Source organism: Bufo bufo, chromosome 2 (genome assembly GCF_905171765.1).
Source record: "Bufo bufo chromosome 2, aBufBuf1.1, whole genome shotgun sequence".
Taxonomy (NCBI): domain Eukaryota; kingdom Metazoa; phylum Chordata; class Amphibia; order Anura; family Bufonidae; genus Bufo; species Bufo bufo.
Window position 1 is genome coordinate 634,204,941 of NC_053390.1, and position 21,970 is coordinate 634,226,910.

The window sequence follows — 21,970 nt, forward strand, 5'->3', positions numbered from 1 at the left end:
TAAACTGTTTTAATGGATTGCTTGAGGCCCATTCTCCATGTTTGACTGCTATAAGTCTTAGGCCTCATTCACACGGCCGTAGCCCTTCCCGTGGCCATATTGCGGCCCGCATACGGCGTGTCCGTAATAAACGGTGCACCGGCCGTGTGCATTCCGCATCACGGATGCGGACCCATTCACTTGAATGGGTCCACAAATCCGGAGATGCGGTGTGGAACGAAAGCACGGAGGTACTTCGTGGGGTTCCGATCTGTGCTTCCGTTCCGCAAAAAATAGAACTTGCTCTATCTTTTTGTGGAATGGACGGATCACGGACCCATTCAAGTTGAATGAGCCTAGATCCGTTCCGGCCGCCGCACGGATGTTGCCCGTGCATTCCCCATTGCATGGAACGGAACCAATACGTTTGTGTGAAAGAGTAATTACTATTAACCTTGCTGAGGATATACATATTTATAATTGTAAATTCATGCAATAGGAGCAAACGGATCACAGTGAGCATGAATAAAACGTAACTTTTAATGTTATTTTTAAATAATAAATGATCCATCCACTTTGAACAAACAACGATACAACCCCTTTAAATAAGCATATTTTAGTGCATCAACAGCAGTCTTGCAATTCTTGTACCGCTTATAAGTGAGCATTGTAATAATCATATTTTAGTGCGTCAACAGCAGTGTATATTTTGGTCGAACCCAGAAGGCATCCTATTGCGCCAGTTTATTTTCCCCAAAAACCTGTTGCAATTTTTCTAGTTTATTTTTCTACTTTGTGCAAGTGTACAAAGAAAAAAAAGCAGAAATCCGATGGTGCAGTGTGTATTTAACACCTTGCCAACAGAGATGTACTAGTATGTCAAAGCGGGAAGTGACTTGCCGCAAATTGACGTACAATTACGTCATGATGATCGGGCAGGCACTGGAGCTTTGGGCGCCTGATCAATGCAGAGGCCCGCCTATGACTGACAGCCAGGACCCTGCTGTATCCGCCGCCATCACTGTAAACTCTGATGCTGGCGGATTAACCCCTTATATGCTGGACCGCAGCATATACGAGGACAGGGGGCCGATAGCTGCCATAGCAACCCCAGGCAACGCAAAGGCTTTGGGGTCTTCCATGTAGTACACTGACAGTCAATGTAGTACAATACAGCATGTATTGTACTACATTAAAACAGGGATCAGACCCTGAAATGTTGAAGTCTCTGCACTAGGACAAAAATAAATAGGGAAAAAAAGTTTTTAAAATAGTGTTTTATAACAAAACAAGTTTACAGTTAAAAAAAGTGCCCCTTCCCCTTAAATTTTTAATAGAAAAATATTTTATAAAGTTATAAAAATATACATATTAGATATTGTTATATTAGATATAACAATATCACATGACCTAACCACTCAGATGAATGCTGCAAAAAAATAAATAAATAAAGACTGTGCCAAAATAGCCATTTTGTGGTCACCTTGCCCCAGAAAAGTGTAATATTAAACGATCAAAAAATCGTATCCAAAAATGGTACCAATAAAAATGTCAACTCTTCCTGCAATAAATGAGCCCCTACACAAGACGATTGGCAGGAAAAAAAAAAAGGCATTCAGAATATGGAGACACAAAAACATGATTTTTTTTTTCAAAAATACCTTGTTATGTAAAACTGCTATAACAACCTGCTCCATACAAATAACATATGATCTATCCTGTCAGGTGAATGCTGTAAAAAACTAAAAATTAAAATGGTGCCAGAACAGGCACTTTTTTTTTGTTACTTTGCATCACAAAAAGTGTAATATCGAGTGATCAAAAATCATATGTACCCCAAGATAGAACTAATAAAACTTTCACTTCATCCCGTAGTTTCCAAAATTGGGTCACTTTTTGTGAGTTTCTACTGTAGGGGTGCATCAACTTAAAGTTATCCCAGTGAAATCTGCCCTCCAAAATCCATATGTTGCTCCTTCCTTTCTGCACCCTGCCGTGTGTCCATGCAGCACTTTACGACCACATATGGGGTGTTTCTGTAAACTGCAGAATCAGGGTTATAAATATTGAGTTTTGTTAGGCTGTTAACTTTTGCTGCCTTACAGGAAAAAAATAGATTAAAATAAAAAATCTGCAAAAAAGTGAAATTTTGAAATGTCTCCTCTATTGTCCTTTAATTCTTGTGGAACACCTAAAGGGTTAACAACACTTGTAAACTCACATTTGAATAACTTGAGGGTGTAGTTTCTACAATGGGGTCATTTATGGGTGGTGTCTATCATGTACCGTAAGCCTCACAAAGTGACTTTATAACTGAACTGGTCCTTAAAAAAGTGGGTTTTGGAAGTTTTCTTAAAAATTTTAAAAATTGCATCTAAAATTCTAATCCATCTAACTTCTAAAAAATATAAAATAACATTTACAAAATGATGCCCACATAAAGTAGACATATGGAAAATGTAAAGTAATTACAGCTCTGTACAGTACAAAATGAAGCCACAAAACAGCCATGCACATGAGCGCTTGGGGTGCTGACATGCATTTAGGATGCAGTTTTCATTGTGGCTAGCTGATATTCATTAAATCATTCCCACTATGCAGAACACCAGGGTTTATCGCGGCTGCTAAACTGGCTCAATTGAAAACTGCATCCTAATTGCATGTCAGAACTGCAGTGTGTGCCAGCACCCTTAGGGCTGTATTACATTGGCAGATTGATTAGCAATGATCTGGAAGACAATCATTGCTAATGAACGTTCGTACTAACTCTTGTTAGCAATGACCTGGCAGGGTAATACTTCCACTGGTTACTCGATGAACAACAAACGCTCGTTCATCGGCAAACCAGATTTGCTGACGGCAGAACGTGCTGTATAATTACAATGTGCTGCCGGCAAACAACTAGTCAGTATGGGGACAAGTGATGGCACAACAACCGCTCCTCCCCATACTGTGGAGGAGATCACTGCATTTAATAGCAGTGGTCTCCTCCACCAGCGAGCAGGCGATTGAAAGGAACGCTTCATCTCCCGACAATTGTTAGCCGCATCGCTAAATGTAAAACTGCTCTTAGGGTATGTTCACATGCAGCAGATTGATTGCAGAAATGATCCCATACATCTAAATGGGGCTTGCAGAGATCTATGTGCTTCCTGCTGGAACATTGTATTTAATGGGTTTTTAGACAAAATTTCTGCAACAAATATACTCTTATTTGCCCTCTTCTGTATCAATAAGACTCTAATAAAAAAAAATGTGGCTCTTGACACACTTGCCTCCTGTAACTCAGTAATAATTAGATAAACACGTACATTAATATATTACATGATGTGACAGTTTAGCTGGTCTTACCCTTTGCATTGGTGCAACCAGGTCAATGTCATATACCATAAATCCATCCACTCCAGCATTTATTTCAAACAGCTTTAACCTGAAATGCATGATTATATGAATAATATATGAATATAGTAACTAAATACAATCTTATTTGTGAGGTAGAAATAGGATATAAAATGACCATCACAGATCCAGAAAGTCATGTATATTTTTCATGGTCATTTGTATACCCATTTTGTAGAAAATATAAGATACTAGCCATTTACAAAGCTTCTAAACTTTGGAACTCCTGAGGCTCTCTACAAGATGTTAGATATCACAACTGAAGACCACGGAAAATAAACTAGCAAAGCAGGGCATTTTCTCAGGCTGCAGCCATGTCTTCTCACCGCTCCCTCTCTTCACTCTGATGCTAGTGCACGTGAGCCAAGAAGTTTAGGAGGAGGGGGCTAGGTTTAAGTCCAGATCATTTTTGTCTACAGAGCAAGTGTGCCATTTTGTTGGAAGGAATTTTCTAGTTACTAATAGTACAAAAGAGATTTGGTAACAGTGCCAGCCATAGTACCAAATGTATTATACACAATGCATTCAGAAACTCTTCAGACCCTTTCAATTTCACATTTTGTTATGTTGCGGCCTTATCAAATATCAAGTTTTTCCCCAATTATTCTGCACTCGATACCCCATAATAGGAACGTGAAAACAGAATTTTTTACATTTTTGCTAATTTATTAAAAGGGGAAAAAATAAAATAAATCTAATTTTGCATAGACATACGTATTCAGACCCCTTGCTATGAGACTTGTCTGGAGGAAACCCGGCACTGCTCATTAATTGCCCAATACCATGCCTACAGTGAAGCATGGGGGTGGCAGCATCATACTGTGGGGGTGTTTTTCAGCGGCTGGGACAGGGAGATTAGTCAGGATTGAGGAACAGCTGAATGACGCAAAGTACAGAGATATTCTTAAAGGTGTAGTCCATTTTATTTAGGCCTCATGCACACGACCGTTGTTTTGGTCCGCATCCGAGCCGCGGTTTTTGCGGCTCGGATGTGGACCCATTCACTTCAATGGGGCCGCAAAAGATGCGGACAGCACTCTGTGTGCTGTCTGCATCCGTTGCACCGTTCCGTTGCCCCGCAAAAAAATAAAGCATGTCCTATTCTTGTCCGTTTTGCAGACAAGAATAGGCATGTCTACAATGGGCCGCCCGTTCCGCAAATTGAGTCAGACCTCCACCGATCTGGTATTGATGACCTATCCTGAGGATAGGTCATCAATATAAATAAAGCAGACAACCCTTTTAATGAAAGCCTGATCCAGAGTGCTCTTGACCTCAGACTTGGCTGAAGGTTCAGGTCCGAACAAGACTAACCCTAAGCCAGGGCCGGCGCCACCTGTAAGGCGACCTAGGCAGTCGCCTAGGGCGCAATTTAGCAGGGGGTGCCGACCCCATGCGGTTTAAAAAAAAAGCGTTGGTTAAGTGGCGGCCGGGCCGGTCCTGCCGCAAGTTTTTTTTTTTTAAGTACGGCGACGGGCCCTCCCCCGCACTGGGCGACTGCCGCACTGCCCGGGCTGGCGCGTCTATGATTGTGCACCACCCGAAGAGAGGGACTGACAGGAGGGAAGCGCCTCTAGTGTAGCATGGCCGAGCTCTGTTCGGTCCGCGGTACAGAAGCTTTTGTTTCCTGTACCCGGCCGGACTGACAGGAAGGGCTCACTTAGTGTGAGAATGTAAGAATACTAAATCTACCAAGGCAAATCCTCCTAAATCTACCAAGGCAAATGCTCCCACGCCTAAATAGTGCCATAACTAGGCAGATTTGCCTTCCAGGGTCTTGAGAAAGCTGGTTACCACCATGTGGAGCTGTAATAAAGACTGCAGAATATTAAATCTACCATGATAAATCCCCCTCCCCACTCCTAAATAGTGCCATAGCTAGGCAGATTTGCCTTTCAGGGTCCAGGAAAGCTGGGTTACTTGCACAATGAAATGTTAACATTATTATAATAATAATAAATTATTATTAATAATAATAATAATAATAATAATAATGATAGTGTGTAGAGCTCCACAAGACTTGTAATGCCACTTTTCCACACTAATGAATGTCAGCTTTGCCTAGGTAGACAGTGAGAAATCCTTCCTGCCTATATAGGCAAACCTGAAATTCAGGGACCTGGCCAAGCTGGTTAGCACTTTCTGTAGTGTCAGTGCCCTGGTACTGTCTAGTATCCCTGCACACATACAGGGGAGGTTTTGTAAGAAGCTGCTGAAATTCTGCAGTTTCTAGCTCTTTCACAGTGCTCTGAGTGTCCATTCAAGTTTATTGGTGTTAAGCCCCCCACCTTTTCTAAATGTTGTTTTTGACTGTGAGCTCATGCTAGTGCACAGAGTCAGTCTCCAGACTAAGATGGAGGGGCTAGAAGGAAGAAGGCACTTATCTGACAACAGGATATATGTTAAAACTACTTTCTGTAGCCCATGCAGAAAGCGCTAGAGACAAACTTTCTTTAGCAGGTTATGTTTTTATCCCTTGTTTTTCAGGGTTTAGTGTCCCTTTAACTGGTCAAGTGCATAGGTGATTTGGCAAATATACAATGAAATATATTGATAGGAATTAAACCCATAATAGACTTTGTCTTAAAGGGGTATTCCCATCTCAAACAATGGGAGCATATCGCTAGGATATGCCCTCATTGTCTGATACGTGCGGGTCCCACCGCTGGGACCCGCACCTACAACGAGAACGAAGCGGGGAGCACTGTGGCTGGAGGACCCTGGATTTCCCGGGGTCCGTCCACCACCAAGCGCAGCTCCCATAGAAGTGAATGGGATGCGCGGCCCATGCTCCCATTTATTTCTATGGGGCAGACGTCGCTCGGCTATTTTCAGCAGCCCCATAGAAATGAATGGAGGGCGGCTGCGCATGCGCAGTGCGCCCTACATTCATTTTCCGGCTCCGTTCTCATTGTAGGTGCGGGTCCCAACGGTGGAACCCGCACCTATCAGACAATGGGGGCATATCCTAGCGATATGCCCCCATTGTCTGAGATGGGAAAACCCCTTTAAATCAGTAATTAGAACATAATTACAGTAGGCTTGTATCTGACTAATTACAACATGGTTAGATTTCATACATATTCTCCCTAGCTTACCGTGTAACAGCTGCAGTAACAATCTGATACTCTGCACTCTCTTTGTCTTTGGGCAGAAGATGGGCAGCCATTCCCCCGGTAGCTAAGGCCTCTCTTCGATGGCATGTTTGCACCAACAAATCCATGTAACTTTTGAGAAAATGCTTCTCCATGTTCACATACTTACTGCGATCTGGCAACAAAAATTCTGGCCGATGTCCTAAAATTAAGTATAATGAAAACAAACAATATAAAATGAAGTACAGGTCCCAGGAAAAGTAAGGGTACGGCCACAAGGTCAGGTTTCTGCATGCAGTTTTAGAAACCAAAATCAGGAGTGGATCATAAAAGGGGAGAAAATATGAAGAACAGATACAACTTCTCTTTTTTGAATTCACTCCTGATTTTGGCTTCCAAAACTGTAAGCAGAAACCTGGCCGTGTGGCCGAAGCTTTGTGTTAATGACTTCTAACTAATTGCCAGAAGATGATTGAGTTAAAGGGATATTCCAGTACATATATATATATATATATTTATATATATATATATATAGAGAGAGAGAGAGAGAGAGAGAGAAAAAGAAGGAATCCGGCAGCGCAAAGTCCAAGGGACTTAGCTTTTCACCCTTAATATACGCAGGAAATCGGACAGCACTCCAAGACTTTGAAAAAACGTGATGTCTTTATTCACCCATGTGGAACAATTGTAACGTTTCAGCTCACAACTGAGCCTTTCTCAAGCAAGGCTTGAGAAAGGCTCAGTTGTGAGCTGAAACGTTGCAATTGTTCCACATGGGTGAATAAAGACATCACGTTTTTTCAAAGTCTTGGAGTGCTGTCCGATTTCCTGAGTGTGTATATATATATATATATATATATATATAATATATATTTTTTTTATTATATATTTTTACTTTATATTGATGCCTATCCTCAGAATAGTCTATCAATATCTGATAGTCAGCGGTCTGACACCCTGGCGTTCAGCTGTTCAGGAATAGGTCTAGTGCCGAAATTGCACAGCTCAGTCCATTGTCTAGTGGCTGCATTTACTTAATGGGAGCAGCGCTGCAGTAACCAGCTCCCTCCACTACACAATACACTGAGCTGTGTAATTCAGAAGCTGACTTCTAGCACCAGAGCTACTGAAGGAAAGCTGATCAGCGGAGTCCTGGGAGTCGACTCCCACCGATCGTGAGGATAGGCCATCCAGAAAACCCCTTTAGCCACCTAATTGTTTTGCCCGACTTCAGCTTTGGCTGTGGGAAAAGTACTTAACTGTTCTTGGACCTGTACCTTGGAACCGAACCCGAGTTCGGTAAAAGGTTTTTAACAGTAGAAATTCATTTTTTAAGTTATTACCCGAAGTCTCGCGAGACTTCGCGAAGTAATAACTTCGGCTCATCGGAGCCAATACATTCTAATACTGTACGGAGAGCTCGCTCCGTACAGTATTCTAACGAAGTTTTATGCAAATCGACTTCGGATGAATCATATGAAATTGATTCACTCATCCCTTGTTACCACCCCTCTGTACCCTTACTGCAGACTGCTAGCAATTCATTCATAACTTCTAGTAGAAATGATAAAGGAATGGTACAACATACAGGGATAAGAATAGATGCCCAGAATTGTTATTACATGGGGAATGCATGAAGCTATTAAACCAGACATGTCAGGAGTGGTGACAGGTCCTCTTTAAGGGGTTAAGTTAGCACCATCAATAGAGTTGGTCTGTGCTAGACCCCACTAAGGCACTGTTTTAGCTCTCTGCAATGCAATGGTGGAATATTACTTTAGTTGGGGTGTAACAGAGCATTTTCTAGTACTCTTTCCTCCTTTCTGATGCTAAAAGAACACAGAATGGAAAAAAAGAGAAAGAATTTATATTTTGGGTTTTATCTTTCGTAGGTTCTAACTTTTTTAATTCCAAACTTACCAAACTTATTGACGAAGGAGGCGGAGTAATCCCAAATGCCACAGTTCAAACCAGCAGAGTGGTCCTTCAGCTCATAGAGGATTTCTTCCATCTCAAATGATGCCAGTACGTTCTCAATCAGCACAGTGGCTTTAATGCTTCCGACTGGTAAACCTAACTATGTGGTTAAGAAGAAACACATCTGTGTTAGCCAGTTTACTGTTTGACTAATACATTTAAACAGGACCTGACTGTAATACTCATATTCTTCTTAAAAAAAAGAAAAATATGGATGATCTTTTTTAAAACACTGCATTGTGTCGTTTCTTTGTTATTCCTCCTACAAATATAAGAATACATTGACAACTGGGTGTCCCTACACACTCTAAAAGTATAAAATTGGCACAGAAAATTCTGTTAATACCTTCAGAATACAAATATTTAGTAGAAAAGACATGTCATAGGAGTGGTGACATGGTGTCCTCTACAAAGATCCAATACCAATCAATTTGACAGTATAAGCAATATCTCTTCTTATCTAACCAGTAAATGAGAAAATGGCCTATTGGTAAAAAAAAATTTTTGATCCGCCCCATCATCTACTATCAATTACTCACCCACAAAATATTCAGTGTTCCCCTCAATACATAAGCATTTGTCCCTTCAATTGTGTATGTTTTTTGAATATAGCTACAGCTGCTTTTAATAATATCTATGGCTCTGCATAGCCATATGTTAATTTACGTGGGTATATATATTGCATGTGTATGGGCATATTGTCCACTTGCTGAAACCTTTGTTGGGTGGGTACAATGTGGCATGGATGGTTTTATATCTGTGATAAGAGTTTTTTTTGTATTTCACGGCATGTGAGTATAATATATTCTCCTGTGGATTGCTCAGATCACATCTAACCTTGCTGTAGAGACTGGAAGCTAAGTGACATAGCTTGTGCTTTTATCTATCCATATAGTGTGAACAGAGGTAACCACTCCCTTAAAGGGGTTTTCCAAGATTTTTATACTGATGACTTATCCTCACTCCTCAGCATAGGTCATCAGTATCTGATCGTGGGGTCTGACACCCAGGACCCCTGCCGATCAGCTGTTTGATAAAGCACTGGCACTCCTGTGAGCACTGCGGCCCATAACATGAGAATGTGCCCATAACATGATTCACAAGTTCACCACATCACCTTTTCTTCTGTCCAGACAAATATCTGATTCCAGAGTTTGGCCTCCAGAAAGCTTTCTACCTGGAAGAAAATATGTCATTTTACTATGTCACAGAAATGCAATACTTTGTTAAATAAAATTGGTAATCACCACATTTTACAATCATTCCTTTGCCCTGTAGATGATAATCCAGAGGTCAACGGTTTGGCTCTTACTTTCATTATTGCAACATCATGAGAAAGATTTCAGGCCTCAGCAGAGAACCTATTCTTCCCCCTCCTCATGTAATACATCTAATCTGGCCGCAGTATAGGTGTCCACACACGTAATCTCCCCCTCATCATGTAATACATCTAATCTGGCCGCAGTATAGGTATCCACACACGTAATCTCCCGCGCATCATGTAATACATCTAATCTGTCTGCAGTATAGGTGTTCACACACGTAATCCCCCCTCCTCATGTAATACATCTAATCTGGCCGCAATATAGGTGTCCACACACATAATCTCCTCCCTCCTCATGTAATACATGTAATCTGGCCGCAGTATAGGTGTCCACACACGTAATCTCCCCCTCATCATGTAATACATCTAATATGGCCGCAGTATAGGTATCCACACACGTAATCTCCCCCCTCCTCATGTAATACATCTAATCTGGCCGCAGTATAGGTGTCCACACACGTAATCTCCCCCTCCTCATGTAATACATCTAATCTGGCCGCAGTATAGGTATCCACACACGTAATCTCCCCCCTCCTCATGTAATACATCTAATCTGGCCGCAGTATAGCTATCCACACACGTAATCTCCCCCTCATCATGTAATACATCTAATCTGGCCGCAATATAGGTGTCCACACACGTAATCTCCCCCCTCCTCATGTAATACATCTAATCTGGCCGCAGTATAGGTGTCCACACACGTAATCTCCCCCTCCTCATTTAATACATCTAATCTGTCTGCAGTATAGGTGTCCACACACGTAATCTCCCCCTCCTCATGTAATACATCTAATCTGGCCGCAGTATAGGTATCCACACACGTAATCTCCCCCCTCCTCATGTAATACATCTAATCTGGCTGCAGTATAGGTATCCACACACGTAATCTCCCCCCTCCTCATGTAATACATCTAACCTGGCCGCAGTATAGGTGTCCACACACGTAATCTCCCCCTCATCATGTAATACATCTAATCTGGCCGCAATATAGGTGTCCACACACGTAATCTCCCCCCTCCTCATGTAATACATCTAACCTGGCCGCAGTATAGCTATCCACACACGTAATCTCCCCCTCATCATGTAATACATCTAATCTGGCTGCAATATAGGTGTCCACACATGTAATCTCCCCCCTCCTCATGTAATACATCTAATCTGGCCGCAGTATAGGTGTCCACACACGTAATCTCCCCCTCCTCATTTAATACATCTAATCTGTCTGCAGTATAGGTGTCCACACACGTAATCTCCCCCCTCCTCATGTAATACATCTAATCTGGCCGCAGTATAGGTGTCCACACACGTAATCTCCACCCTCCTCATGTAATACATCTAATCTGGCCGCAATATAGGTGTCCACACACGTAATCTCCCCCCTCCTCATGTAATACATCTAACCTGGCCGCAGTATAGCTATCCACACACGTAATCTCCCCCTCATCATGTAATACATCTAATCTGGCCGCAATATAGGTGTCCACACACGTAATCTCCCCCCTCCTCATGTAATACATCTAATCTGGCCGCAGTATAGGTGTCCACACACAGAATCTCCCCCTTCTCATGTAATACATCTAATCTGGCCGCAGTATAGGTGTCCACACACGTAATCTCCTCCCTCCTCATGTAATACATCTAATATGGCCGCAGTATAGGTGTTCACACACGTAATCTCCTCCCTCCTCATGTAATACATCTAATCTGGCCGCAGTATAGGTGTCCACACACAGAATCTCCCCCCTCCTCATGTAATACATCTAATCTGGCCGCAGTATAGGTGTCCACACACAGAATCTCCTCCCTCCTCATGTAATACATCTAATATGGCCGCAGTATAGGTGTTCACACACGTAATCTCCCCCCTCCTCATGTAATACATCTAATCTGGCCGCAGTATAGGTGTCCACACACGTAATCTCCCCCTCCTCATTTAATACATCTAATCTGTCTGCAGTATAGGTGTCCACACACGTAATCTCCCCCCTCCTCATGTAATACATCTAATCTGGCCGCAGTATAGGTGTCCACACACGTAATCTCCACCCTCCTCATGTAATACATCTAATCTGGCCGCAATATAGGTGTCCACACACGTAATCTCCCCCCTCCTCATGTAATACATCTAACCTGGCCGCAGTATAGCTATCCACACACGTAATCTCCCCCTCATCATGTAATACATCTAATCTGGCCGCAATATAGGTGTCCACACACGTAATCTCCCCCCTCCTCATGTAATACATCTAATCTGGCCGCAGTATAGGTGTCCACACACAGAATCTCCCCCTTCTCATGTAATACATCTAATCTGGCCGCAGTATAGGTGTCCACACACGTAATCTCCTCCCTCCTCATGTAATACATCTAATATGGCCGCAGTATAGGTGTTCACACACGTAATCTCCTCCCTCCTCATGTAATACATCTAATCTGGCCGCAGTATAGGTGTCCACACACAGAATCTCCCCCCTCCTCATGTAATACATCTAATCTGGCCGCAGTATAGGTGTCCACACACAGAATCTCCTCCCTCCTCATGTAATACATCTAATATGGCCGCAGTATAGGTGTTCACACACGTAATCTCCCCCCTCCTCATGTAATACATCTAATCTGGCCGCAGTATTGGTGTCCACACACGTAATCTCCCCCCTCCTCATGTAATACATCTAATCTGGCAACAGTATAGGTGTCCACACACGTAATCTCCCCCTCATCATGTAATACATGTAATCTGGCCGCAGTATAGGTGCCCACACCCAGAATCTCCTCCCTCCTCATGTAATACATCTAATCTGGCCGCAGTATAGATGTCCACACACGTAATCTCCCCCCTCCCCATGTAATACATCTAATCTGGCCGCAGTGTAGGTGTCCACACACGTAATCTCCCCCCTCCTCATGTAATTCTCACAATTGTGTTGACTATTTTAGATCTGGCTGCAGTATAGGTGTCCACACACATTGGATTAACACTGGTCTGAACCTGCCAATTTCAGCAAGACTTGCGATGCCATTAAAAATGCTGCAAATACAACTGCGTTTTTCCTACAAATGCTTTGTGTGAAACCACCCAATGAGAAAAGTGACAATGTCACCTACCTTTGATAAATAGAAAAAGGGCCCGGATTCACTTTTATAAAGTCTTCTCCCGGTGTGGTACATAAGTAGACCATAATCAAAGAGAGGGCCTGGGATCTCCCTGCCATTTACCTGTGAAGAAATCAACAGGTATCATTGGATCACTCTATATTCTGCATCTAAAGAAAAGCTATGTCCACATCTTTAATACACTCCTCACCATTGAAATTGCAGCACCAAGGAGGACAAGCCTCAAGGTTACGAAAATCGAGGAAGTTGCAGGTGTCGCTAGGATCTTCAGATAATTAAGTTTTCAAACACCTAGCTCCAAACTGTGGCATTTGGGAGGGGCATAAAAGCCAGACTGAAAGCAAAGTTTTTTAGCCACAAGAAACCTTGAAAATCGGATCAAGTCTTGTGGGATGATCTGCATATCATTAACATGTCTGTCGATCCTGTGATGTCCATAATTCCACATCCTTTCCCTCTTGGTGTTGCAATTTCAATCCTGCAAAGTGTATTTAAAAAACATATATTTTTTAAAGTTTGAAATTTAAAGTGCTTGAAAGTACACAACTAATAACCAAAGTCAAAAGGGCCCTAATAAAAAGCAGCAGAATCAAGAACACAAAATTTCTAAAAATGCGGCACACACTAAAAACACTGGTCTTTATTTGTCATTAAAACCAGCTGGTACAGGGACAGTGCAGACTCAAGGCAACAGCCGTCTCACACGGATTCGTGCTTGAGAAAGTGCAAAGTCGCGCGAAACAGCTGTTGCCTTATGCCTGCACCGCGTCTTCTACCTGCTGTTTTTAATGAAGGAGTAAAGACAAGTGTTTTTATGGTGAGCGCCGCATCTTTTGGACTTTTTGTGTTCTTGATTCTGGACTTTATTTATGCTGTCCACCACCTATAACTCTGACTGGGTTTCTCCTGGGTGTCCTAACTACGGCTGCGGTGTGTGGCTCAGTGGTGCTGGTCATCTGTTTTACTTTCTTTTTTGAAAAAGCAGTAGAATGGCTGCCATGTACTGTTACCGTACATTTTCCATACCATGGCCACTGCAAGGTAATGTTCGGCCTGCTCCAAGTTCCCTCTGCAATAACTGCTGCAAGGTGGTGGTGATGGGGGGAGGGGTGTTGCAGTGATCATTCTCAAATTTCCGATAAAATCACACTCAATGCATGTATTTGGAAGCTACTAAAATCGGTGTATATAAATATATAGGGCCAGATTTACATCTTACTCCACTTTTACATATGTCCAAAGTCACTTTTGGCAAAATCAGATTTATTAATGGTCCTTTAATACTGTGATAAATGTGGTTTGACGGTAGCACTTTATCCTTCAGTAAGCGGCTTTACAAAATTCGCACGTCTTTACGAAAAAGTTGCATGTTCTATTAAAAAGTCGCATAAGATAAGCATGGTCCTCACTGGAGTGAAATTGCGCAATTTGTTGCAACTTTTTAAATTGTCGCAATAGTAACTCTGTCTAGAGATTTATTTACATAAGAAAACACGCCCACTTTCAAAAAACTGGCGAGCACAGCGCAGAGCCAATAAAAGTCGCAAATTTTTGCGCAGTTTTAGCGATTGCGCAAAAATGTGCGACTTTTTCACTCCATTATTTTGACTTGAGCTGATGATAAATCTGGCCCATAGTGTTTGGTTGCATGTACACCTGAGGTGAAGACACAGACTGTGATACATTACCAGCATATTGTGCTCTACCATATTCCAAGCTCTTGGTCTCAGCATTAACACAGGGGCTTCAGAGACTGGAGGTAAACCTGCAGGTGAAAAGTAAAACATGGTGTAATTGTATATATCCATCCTGCAGCAGCTTGGTGGACACGTCACTTTTTTTTTATTACCTGGTATCTTGCCATGAACGACTTGGTAGACATTAAAAATCCCTTTGATTTGATTGTAGAATGTCGGACAGTTACCATCATCAAAATCCACCTAAGTGGTCCAAAGTGACTTATAAGTGGAACAAGCTTTATAGCCGCAGGGAACAGACATAGAAATCACCTTGTATGATCAGTTGTATGATGTATGTACTGTACATGTGACATATATAGGCAAGGTTCACATCTGTGTCGTAGGTTTCATTAGGAGCTTCAGTCTCAATTTATGACAAATTTCCCAGAAAAAAAAAGCATTGTCCAGGATGCTGGGCGATTTTATTTTCCAGTAAAATAAAGGACACTATGACAGAAACCCAGTGGAAACCCATATAGTGGATGCGGTTGATCCAATACTGCCATCATTGAATTTTTTTCTGTTCTTATGACACAAAAAAACGGAACTGGAGATACAAATGTGAACCCAGCTAAAGACGTAGACTTGTGTGTTATCTGCAACCTACTATAGACGCTAACTGATGGCCAGTGAGCCAGTTCATGGACTCAATCAAGAAACTTATGAATCTGCATTGTAATTGCATTCTTACAGACAGTTTCATGTGTTTGGTATGAATTTTTTTTATCAATCTGTAAGATTTTGCAGATTTATTTTTAGTTGATTTTCTGACTTTTTATTTTATTTAAAATTTAGCTAAAAAAAATGACCAGAAGCCCCCCTATGCCATGTGGATAAGATGTATATTTTATACCTGTATTCCCTGAGCAGAGGACATCAGTGCTCTATGGAATCGTTCTGTTTGGTATGGTGCTGTATCTCCAATATCCACGTGTCTGTTCTGGAGTCTGCGGGGAACAGCTGCTACTCTCCAGCTTGTGTCATTTCTAATATGTGCAGTGTCCAGCGAAAAATCAGGACGGTTATTAGTTAAGTCAAGCTCAACTTTTCGTGCTGTTCGATGCCACAAGATCTGTAAACATATCACAAAGTTTACAATTTACAATTTCTTTGCTTTCTGACTAGAGACATGACTTTAAAGGGGTTTTCCCGGACTTTTATACTGCTGACCTATCCTCTAGACACCCAGGACTCCCGACGATCAGCTGTTTGAGAAGGCACCGGCCCCCCTTAGTACACTGCGTGCAGAATTATTAGGCAAATGAGTATTTTGACCACATCATCCTCTTTATGCATGTTGTCTTACTCCAAGCTGTATAGGCTCGAAAGCCTACTACCAATTAAGCATATTAGGTGATGTGCATCTCTGTAATGAGAAGGGGTGTGGTCTAATGACATCAACACCCTATATCAGGTGTGCATAATTATTAGGCAACTTCCTTTCCTTTGGCAAAATGGGTCAAAAGAAGGACTTGACAGGCTCAGAAAAGTCAAAAATAGTGAGATATCTTGCAGAGGGATGCAGCACTCTTAAAATTGCAAAGCTTCTGAAGCGTGATCATCGAACAATCAAGCGTTTCATTCAAAATAGTCAACAGGGTCGCAAGAAGCGTGTGGAAAAACCAAGGCGCAAAATAACTGCCCATGAACTGAGAAAAGTCAAGCGTGCAGCTGCCAAGATGCCACTTGCCACCAGTTTGGCCATATTTTAGAGCTGCAACATCACTGGAGTGCCCAAAAGCACAAGGTGTGCAATACTCAGAGACATGGCCAAGGTAAGAAAGGCTGAAAGACGACCACCACTGAACAAGACACACAAACTGAAACGTCAAGACTGGGCCAAGAAATATCTCAAGACTGATTTTTCTAAGGTTTTATGGACTGATGAAATGAGAGTGAGTCTTGATGGGCCAGATGGATGGGCCCGTGGCTGGATTGGTAAAGGGCAGAGAGCTCCAGTCCGACTCAGACGCCAGCAAGGTGGAGGTGGAGTACTGGTTTGGGCTGGTATCATCAAAGATGAGCTTGTGGGGCCTTTTCGGGTTGAGGATGGAGTCAAGCTCAACTCCCAGTCCTACTGCCAGTTTCTGGAAGACACCTTCTTCAAGCAATGGTACAGGAAGAAGTCTGCATCCTTCAAGAAAAACATGATTTTCATGCAGGACAATGCTCCATCACACGCGTCCAAGTACTCCACAGCGTGGCTGGCAAGAAAGGGTATAAAAGAAGAAAATCTAATGACATGGCCTCCTTGTTCACCTGATCTGAACCCCATTGAGAACCTGTGGTCCATCATCAAATGTGAGATTTACAAGGAGGGAAAACAGTACACCTCTCTGAACAGTGTCTGGGAGGCTGTGGTTGCTGCTGCACGCAATGTTGATGGTGAACAGATCAAAACACTGACAGAATCCATGGATGGCAGGCTTTTGATTGTCCTTGCAAAGAAAGGTGGCTATATTGGTCACTGATTTGTTTTTGTTTTGTTTTTGAATGTCAGAAATGTATATTTGTGAATGTTGAGATGTTATATTGGTTTCACTGGTAAAAATAAATAATTGAAATGGGTATATATTTGTTTTTTGTTAAGTTGCCTAATAATTATGCACAGTAATAGTCACCTGCACACACAGATATCCCCCTAAAATAGCTAAAACTAAAAACAAACTAAAAACTACTTCCAAAAATATTCAGCTTTGATATTAATGAGTTTTTTGGGTTCATTGAGAACATGGTTGATGTTCAATAATAAAATTAATCCTCAAAAATACAACTTGCCTAATAATTCTGCACTCCCTGTAGAGTCGCTTCCTTCTCACAGTTTAGAAGGGCTCACGGACGTATTATACAAGTATTTACCGCACTAATTAATATATTGTTTAAAATAAAACAATAAATCTTTATTAACAAGTATTACATAAAAAGGGCGAATTATGTATTTCTCTTATTACAGAGGCAGGCATTTGTGGGATAGTGAGAGTAGGATAGTAGATATTCACCCACATCCCCATTACCCGTCTCCACACTGTATTTGGGTCAATGTATTCACTGTGGCCCATACCAGATAGTATTTGTTGATTTATTATGCAGTGTGGGGTACCAGATAACTACCCGCAACAAACAAAGCGGGTGTGAGCAGGTGTATGGTATCTTAGTACTCCAACACCTGTCGCTCTGACCGCAAGATGTAGTTTGGACACAGACTGTATAAAGCGGGATATTCTCTATGCTGGTCCAGTACAAACAGTTTATTGCCGCACCACAGATAGTGTCCCCCCCAAAAGCGGTGTTTGTCAGGCCGCTATCAAGGGGCACTAAAGCCAAAGGAGCCCAATATGAATCGGCTTGCAGAGGACGAAAGTAGGGTGCAGCAAAGGTACTCACTCCTAACTAAGTATGCTTTCCCACCACGCTTAGTAACACCCCCAGAACGCGATATTTAGAAGACCGCTATCAGGGGGGCAGTAAATCCAAGAGCCCATTGTGAATCGGGCCTAAAAGACACTATCTGTGGTGCGGCAATAAACTGTTTGTACTGGACCAGCATAGAGAATATCCCGCTTTATACAGTCTGTGTCCAAACTACATCGTGCGGTCAGAGCGACAGGTGTTGGAGTACTAAGATACCATACACCTGCTCACACCCGCTTTGTTTGTTGCGGGTAGTTATCTGGTACCCCACACTGCATAATAAATCAACAAATACTATCGGGTATGGGCCACAGTGAATACATTGACCCAATTACAGTGTGGAGACGGGTAATGGGGAAGTGGGTGAATATCTACTGTATCCTACTCTCGCTATCCCACAAATGCCTGCCTCTGTAATAAGAGAAATACATAATTCGCCCTTTTTATGTAATACTTGTTAATAAAGATTTATTGTGTGATTTTAAACCGCTCTTCAGGCAGTGATACACTTCTCAGAGTTTAGCCTAGGCCATGTGACATCACATTCATTGGACACGTGACCAAGGCGCAGCTCAGCCCCATTCAAGTGCATGGGTCCGAACTGCAGTACCAAGCACAGCCACTATACAATATATACGGCGCTGTGCTTGCTGAGCGGAGAAGATCTGACTATGTAAAGTATCCACGTGAAACAGGTCTGTGGAGTCGGTATCTGTAGGAGAGCACGAACTCTAGCTTCAAAATAAAGAAATTTACCATATTTTATGCATAGATTACTGCATATATACTTTTATAGGAATCTAGGAAATTATGGAAGTTATGTACCTAAGGCGCCTATTTATTTAAAAACAGTGATAACTAGCAGGGCTGTGGAGTTAAATTGGTGGAGTCGGAGTCAGTATTGGGGCGGTTGGAGTAAGAGTGCTGAAAAAATAGAGGATTCAATAGCCCTGGAAATCATTACTAATGCTGGACATACACATGATTTCCTAAACATGTCTACACGAATCTATAGGCACCATTGGCAGTGCTCATCTCCCAAGAGAACAAGGGATACATGAACTGAAAATGGTGCCATGGTGTACGGAGAGGAAGCAGAAGGCTCCATACACTGTGAAGTTTTCGGTGCTGGCATACTGAAGCTCAGCTGCCATTCTCTCAAATGGGAGTTGAGCTGCAGGAGCCTGGCACAGCCACTACACACTGTATGGTGCCTTGTGCTTCCACCTCTGTACACTGTATAGTTTCTGGTGCCTCAGCAGGCTGAAACAACCAATCGTGGGGGTGCAGGTGTTGGACCCCTACAGATCTGATATTGATGACCTATTCCCGAGGAACCCCTTTAAGGCTCCATTCAGACAGGCGTTATTCCTGTCCTTGTTCGGGGACTAGATTCAAACAGCATATAAGGACAGCTGTGGATAGGAATCCCGGAGGATTTTTATTATTAGGGTTTTAGCTAAAAGGCAGTGTGGGGGCGGCACTGTTTGAGGAGGTACATCGGCCAGTACCGTTCGGCATTGTAAGTATAAAAAAATACTGGGAAATAGTACTATATAATATAAACCCCAGCTGCTAAGGTAGGGGCAAGAGAGATTTCACTTCATTATACACGTCTCAGCTGCTGCAGGTCCTCTTTTTGCAGAGGAAGAAGATGCTTCATGTCAGTCAATAACTGAATATCAAAAACAGGACGTGTAGCACTCCCTACTATGATCTCAGCATGGAGGACAAATATTGCTATAATGTGCAGTGGGAGGAACATTATACTGTGCAAATGTTTGCATAAAGACCTTATATATTGAGCTACGAATACATATGTGCTAGTAATGAAATGACTCACCTTGTCAACATCAATACTGAATGCAGAAGTGAGCTGAGCCAGAAAATGGATGGCATCTGGAGTGAGCAGTGCATTAAACTCTTCTTCCAGGCCACACGGAGGGTCACTGAGTTCCACATTATCCATTTGCTAGAAAACAGTTTTTATTATTCGATTTTAGAGCATTTACACCACTTCCGACTATACATATGTAGTTACACCGACCTTAGTAGCATGTCAGTGACAAACATAAATGGTATGGCATTGAAGATGGTTATTACCTTTCACCTATGGATTATTTTTGTCCTCAAACATGCTGACAACCTATCCTATATTGTAAAAGGTCACCCACAGTTGGTAAATAGCCATCTCTAAGGCTAACTTCAGCTTAAAGAGATTTTCCAGGCTTTTAATATTGATGACCTATCAGATCGGCTGGGGTCCGACAGCCGGCACCCCCACGATCAGCTGTATGAAGAGAAGACACGCGCCACTACGGAGTGCTTCCGTGGGGTTTCTCTCTGTGCCTCCGCATTCAAGTTGAATGGGTCTGGATCAGTCTACGGCAACCGCATGGATGGTGCCCGTGCATTGGACACCGCAAATTGCGGTCCCCAATGCACGGAACGGCCAGTACACGTTGGTGTGCATAAGGCCTAAGACTGTGTTTCCTACCCAGTCTATAAAATACAGGTGTAGTGATTTCCAGCAATTTATTGAAAAGTACATGACTCAAGGAATTTGGAAAAATGAAATTTGCTCGATCTTCTTTCACCAAGTTTATCTTCCGATAAAGCACTCCAACATTTTGGCATAAACAGCCTAAAAAGGTAAACATTTTGCACAATTTGTAGCTTTTTAAATCCATAAAACTGCCTCACAGATGATGATAAATTCCTCCTACTGTGTTGTGCCATTATGTGGTGTTCACTAAAGCCCTGTGTCATGCACCGCCTCATCAGATCCTGGAGTATAAGCTTTGCCTGTGGCTAGGGGATAAGTTCTTGTAGTGGGAAAACCACTTTAAGAAATATGGCTTGCTGTATATAACAGGAAGAACTTGAGAACTCGAAAGATAAAAGGTCTGAAGCGTAGCTTTTGCTGCTATCAGTGGAAACACTCTGGACGGGTTATAAAGTGATTATTAGGTAGATACTTACAACGTTTCCTGAGGAAGTAGCGGGCCCGATGTTATTCCAGCAGTGTGAAGCCTAAAGACTTCCATCAATATTTAACAGTAATGTCCTCAGACTTTGATCTGCGAGTTCAAACTTTCTACTGCATTACCAAAATGTGGACAATAATAGTCTCACAGGGATCATAGATGAGCGCCGTCAGTAAAACTACAGCAATCTAAAGAGCTAGTGTACCGTGCTTCATTTCCTCCAAGGTGCACAGATGTTGGGGCGTGTGGTGCACGCGACTAAACAAGTTGCACCAAGCACTTTGATAATATTTTTATTAGGATTGTCTAGGATAAAGTATTAAAGAAGCATTCCGGTCACTTTTGTGTTTATACATATAATACTATCTCTCCATCAATATTCTAGTTGTCTTATTTGCTTTATTACAACTCAGCCGCATCTATACATTTTGAACCCTTTCATTTTGAGTGACTGTAAAGGGGGAATATTAATCACCAATATTTATGCAAATATCAATAATTAATATTCATAAATAGGAGGAGCCGTCTATTGATGACTCCGCCTATTTATACCTTTATATAACAATACAATATTTTCACTATACTTTACACTAAGCTAGCTGCATGCGCCTTACTAAACTAACTATCGCTAATAAACAAACATTACACAGATAGTTATAAATAAAACAGTATTTATTAATACCTAATACACTTAAAGAGGACCTTTCACCAGAATAAAACCTCTAAACTGACTATACAGACGTGTAGAGCAGCGCCCAGGGATCCCCCTGCAGTTACTGTTATCCCTGGGCGCCGCTCCGTTCGCCCGGTATAGCCTCCAGTATCTTCATAGTTAGGCTCCACCCAGGGGAACCTGACAGCGTCTCTTTCTCCTATGCTGTAGCGCTGACCAATCGCATCGCTCAGCTCATAGCCAGGCTGTGAGCTGAGCGCTGTGATTGGCCA

General features: G+C 42.2%; 1 protein-coding gene across 1 annotated transcript in view; it reads right to left on the minus strand.

Annotated features, from left to right (window-relative positions):
• The window catches only part of LOC120989980 (malate synthase-like), a 36,351-nt gene extending 15,215 nt beyond the window's left edge, over positions 1-21,136 (minus strand). Inside the window, exons 1-10 of the mRNA XM_040418464.1 lie at positions 21,021-21,136; positions 19,882-20,010; positions 15,481-15,699; positions 14,738-14,828; positions 14,577-14,653; positions 12,880-12,990; positions 9,568-9,627; positions 8,394-8,550; positions 6,477-6,675; positions 3,331-3,409 (exon numbers count right to left, since the gene is read on the minus strand). Coding sequence (XP_040274398.1) covers positions 3,331-3,409; positions 6,477-6,675; positions 8,394-8,550; positions 9,568-9,627; positions 12,880-12,990; positions 14,577-14,653; positions 14,738-14,828; positions 15,481-15,699; positions 19,882-20,007 — 1,119 coding nt within the window. The 5' untranslated portion in view covers positions 20,008-20,010; positions 21,021-21,136. The remainder of the gene's footprint in view (positions 1-3,330; positions 3,410-6,476; positions 6,676-8,393; positions 8,551-9,567; positions 9,628-12,879; positions 12,991-14,576; positions 14,654-14,737; positions 14,829-15,480; positions 15,700-19,881; positions 20,011-21,020) is intronic.
• Positions 21,137-21,970: the final 834 nt, after the last annotated feature.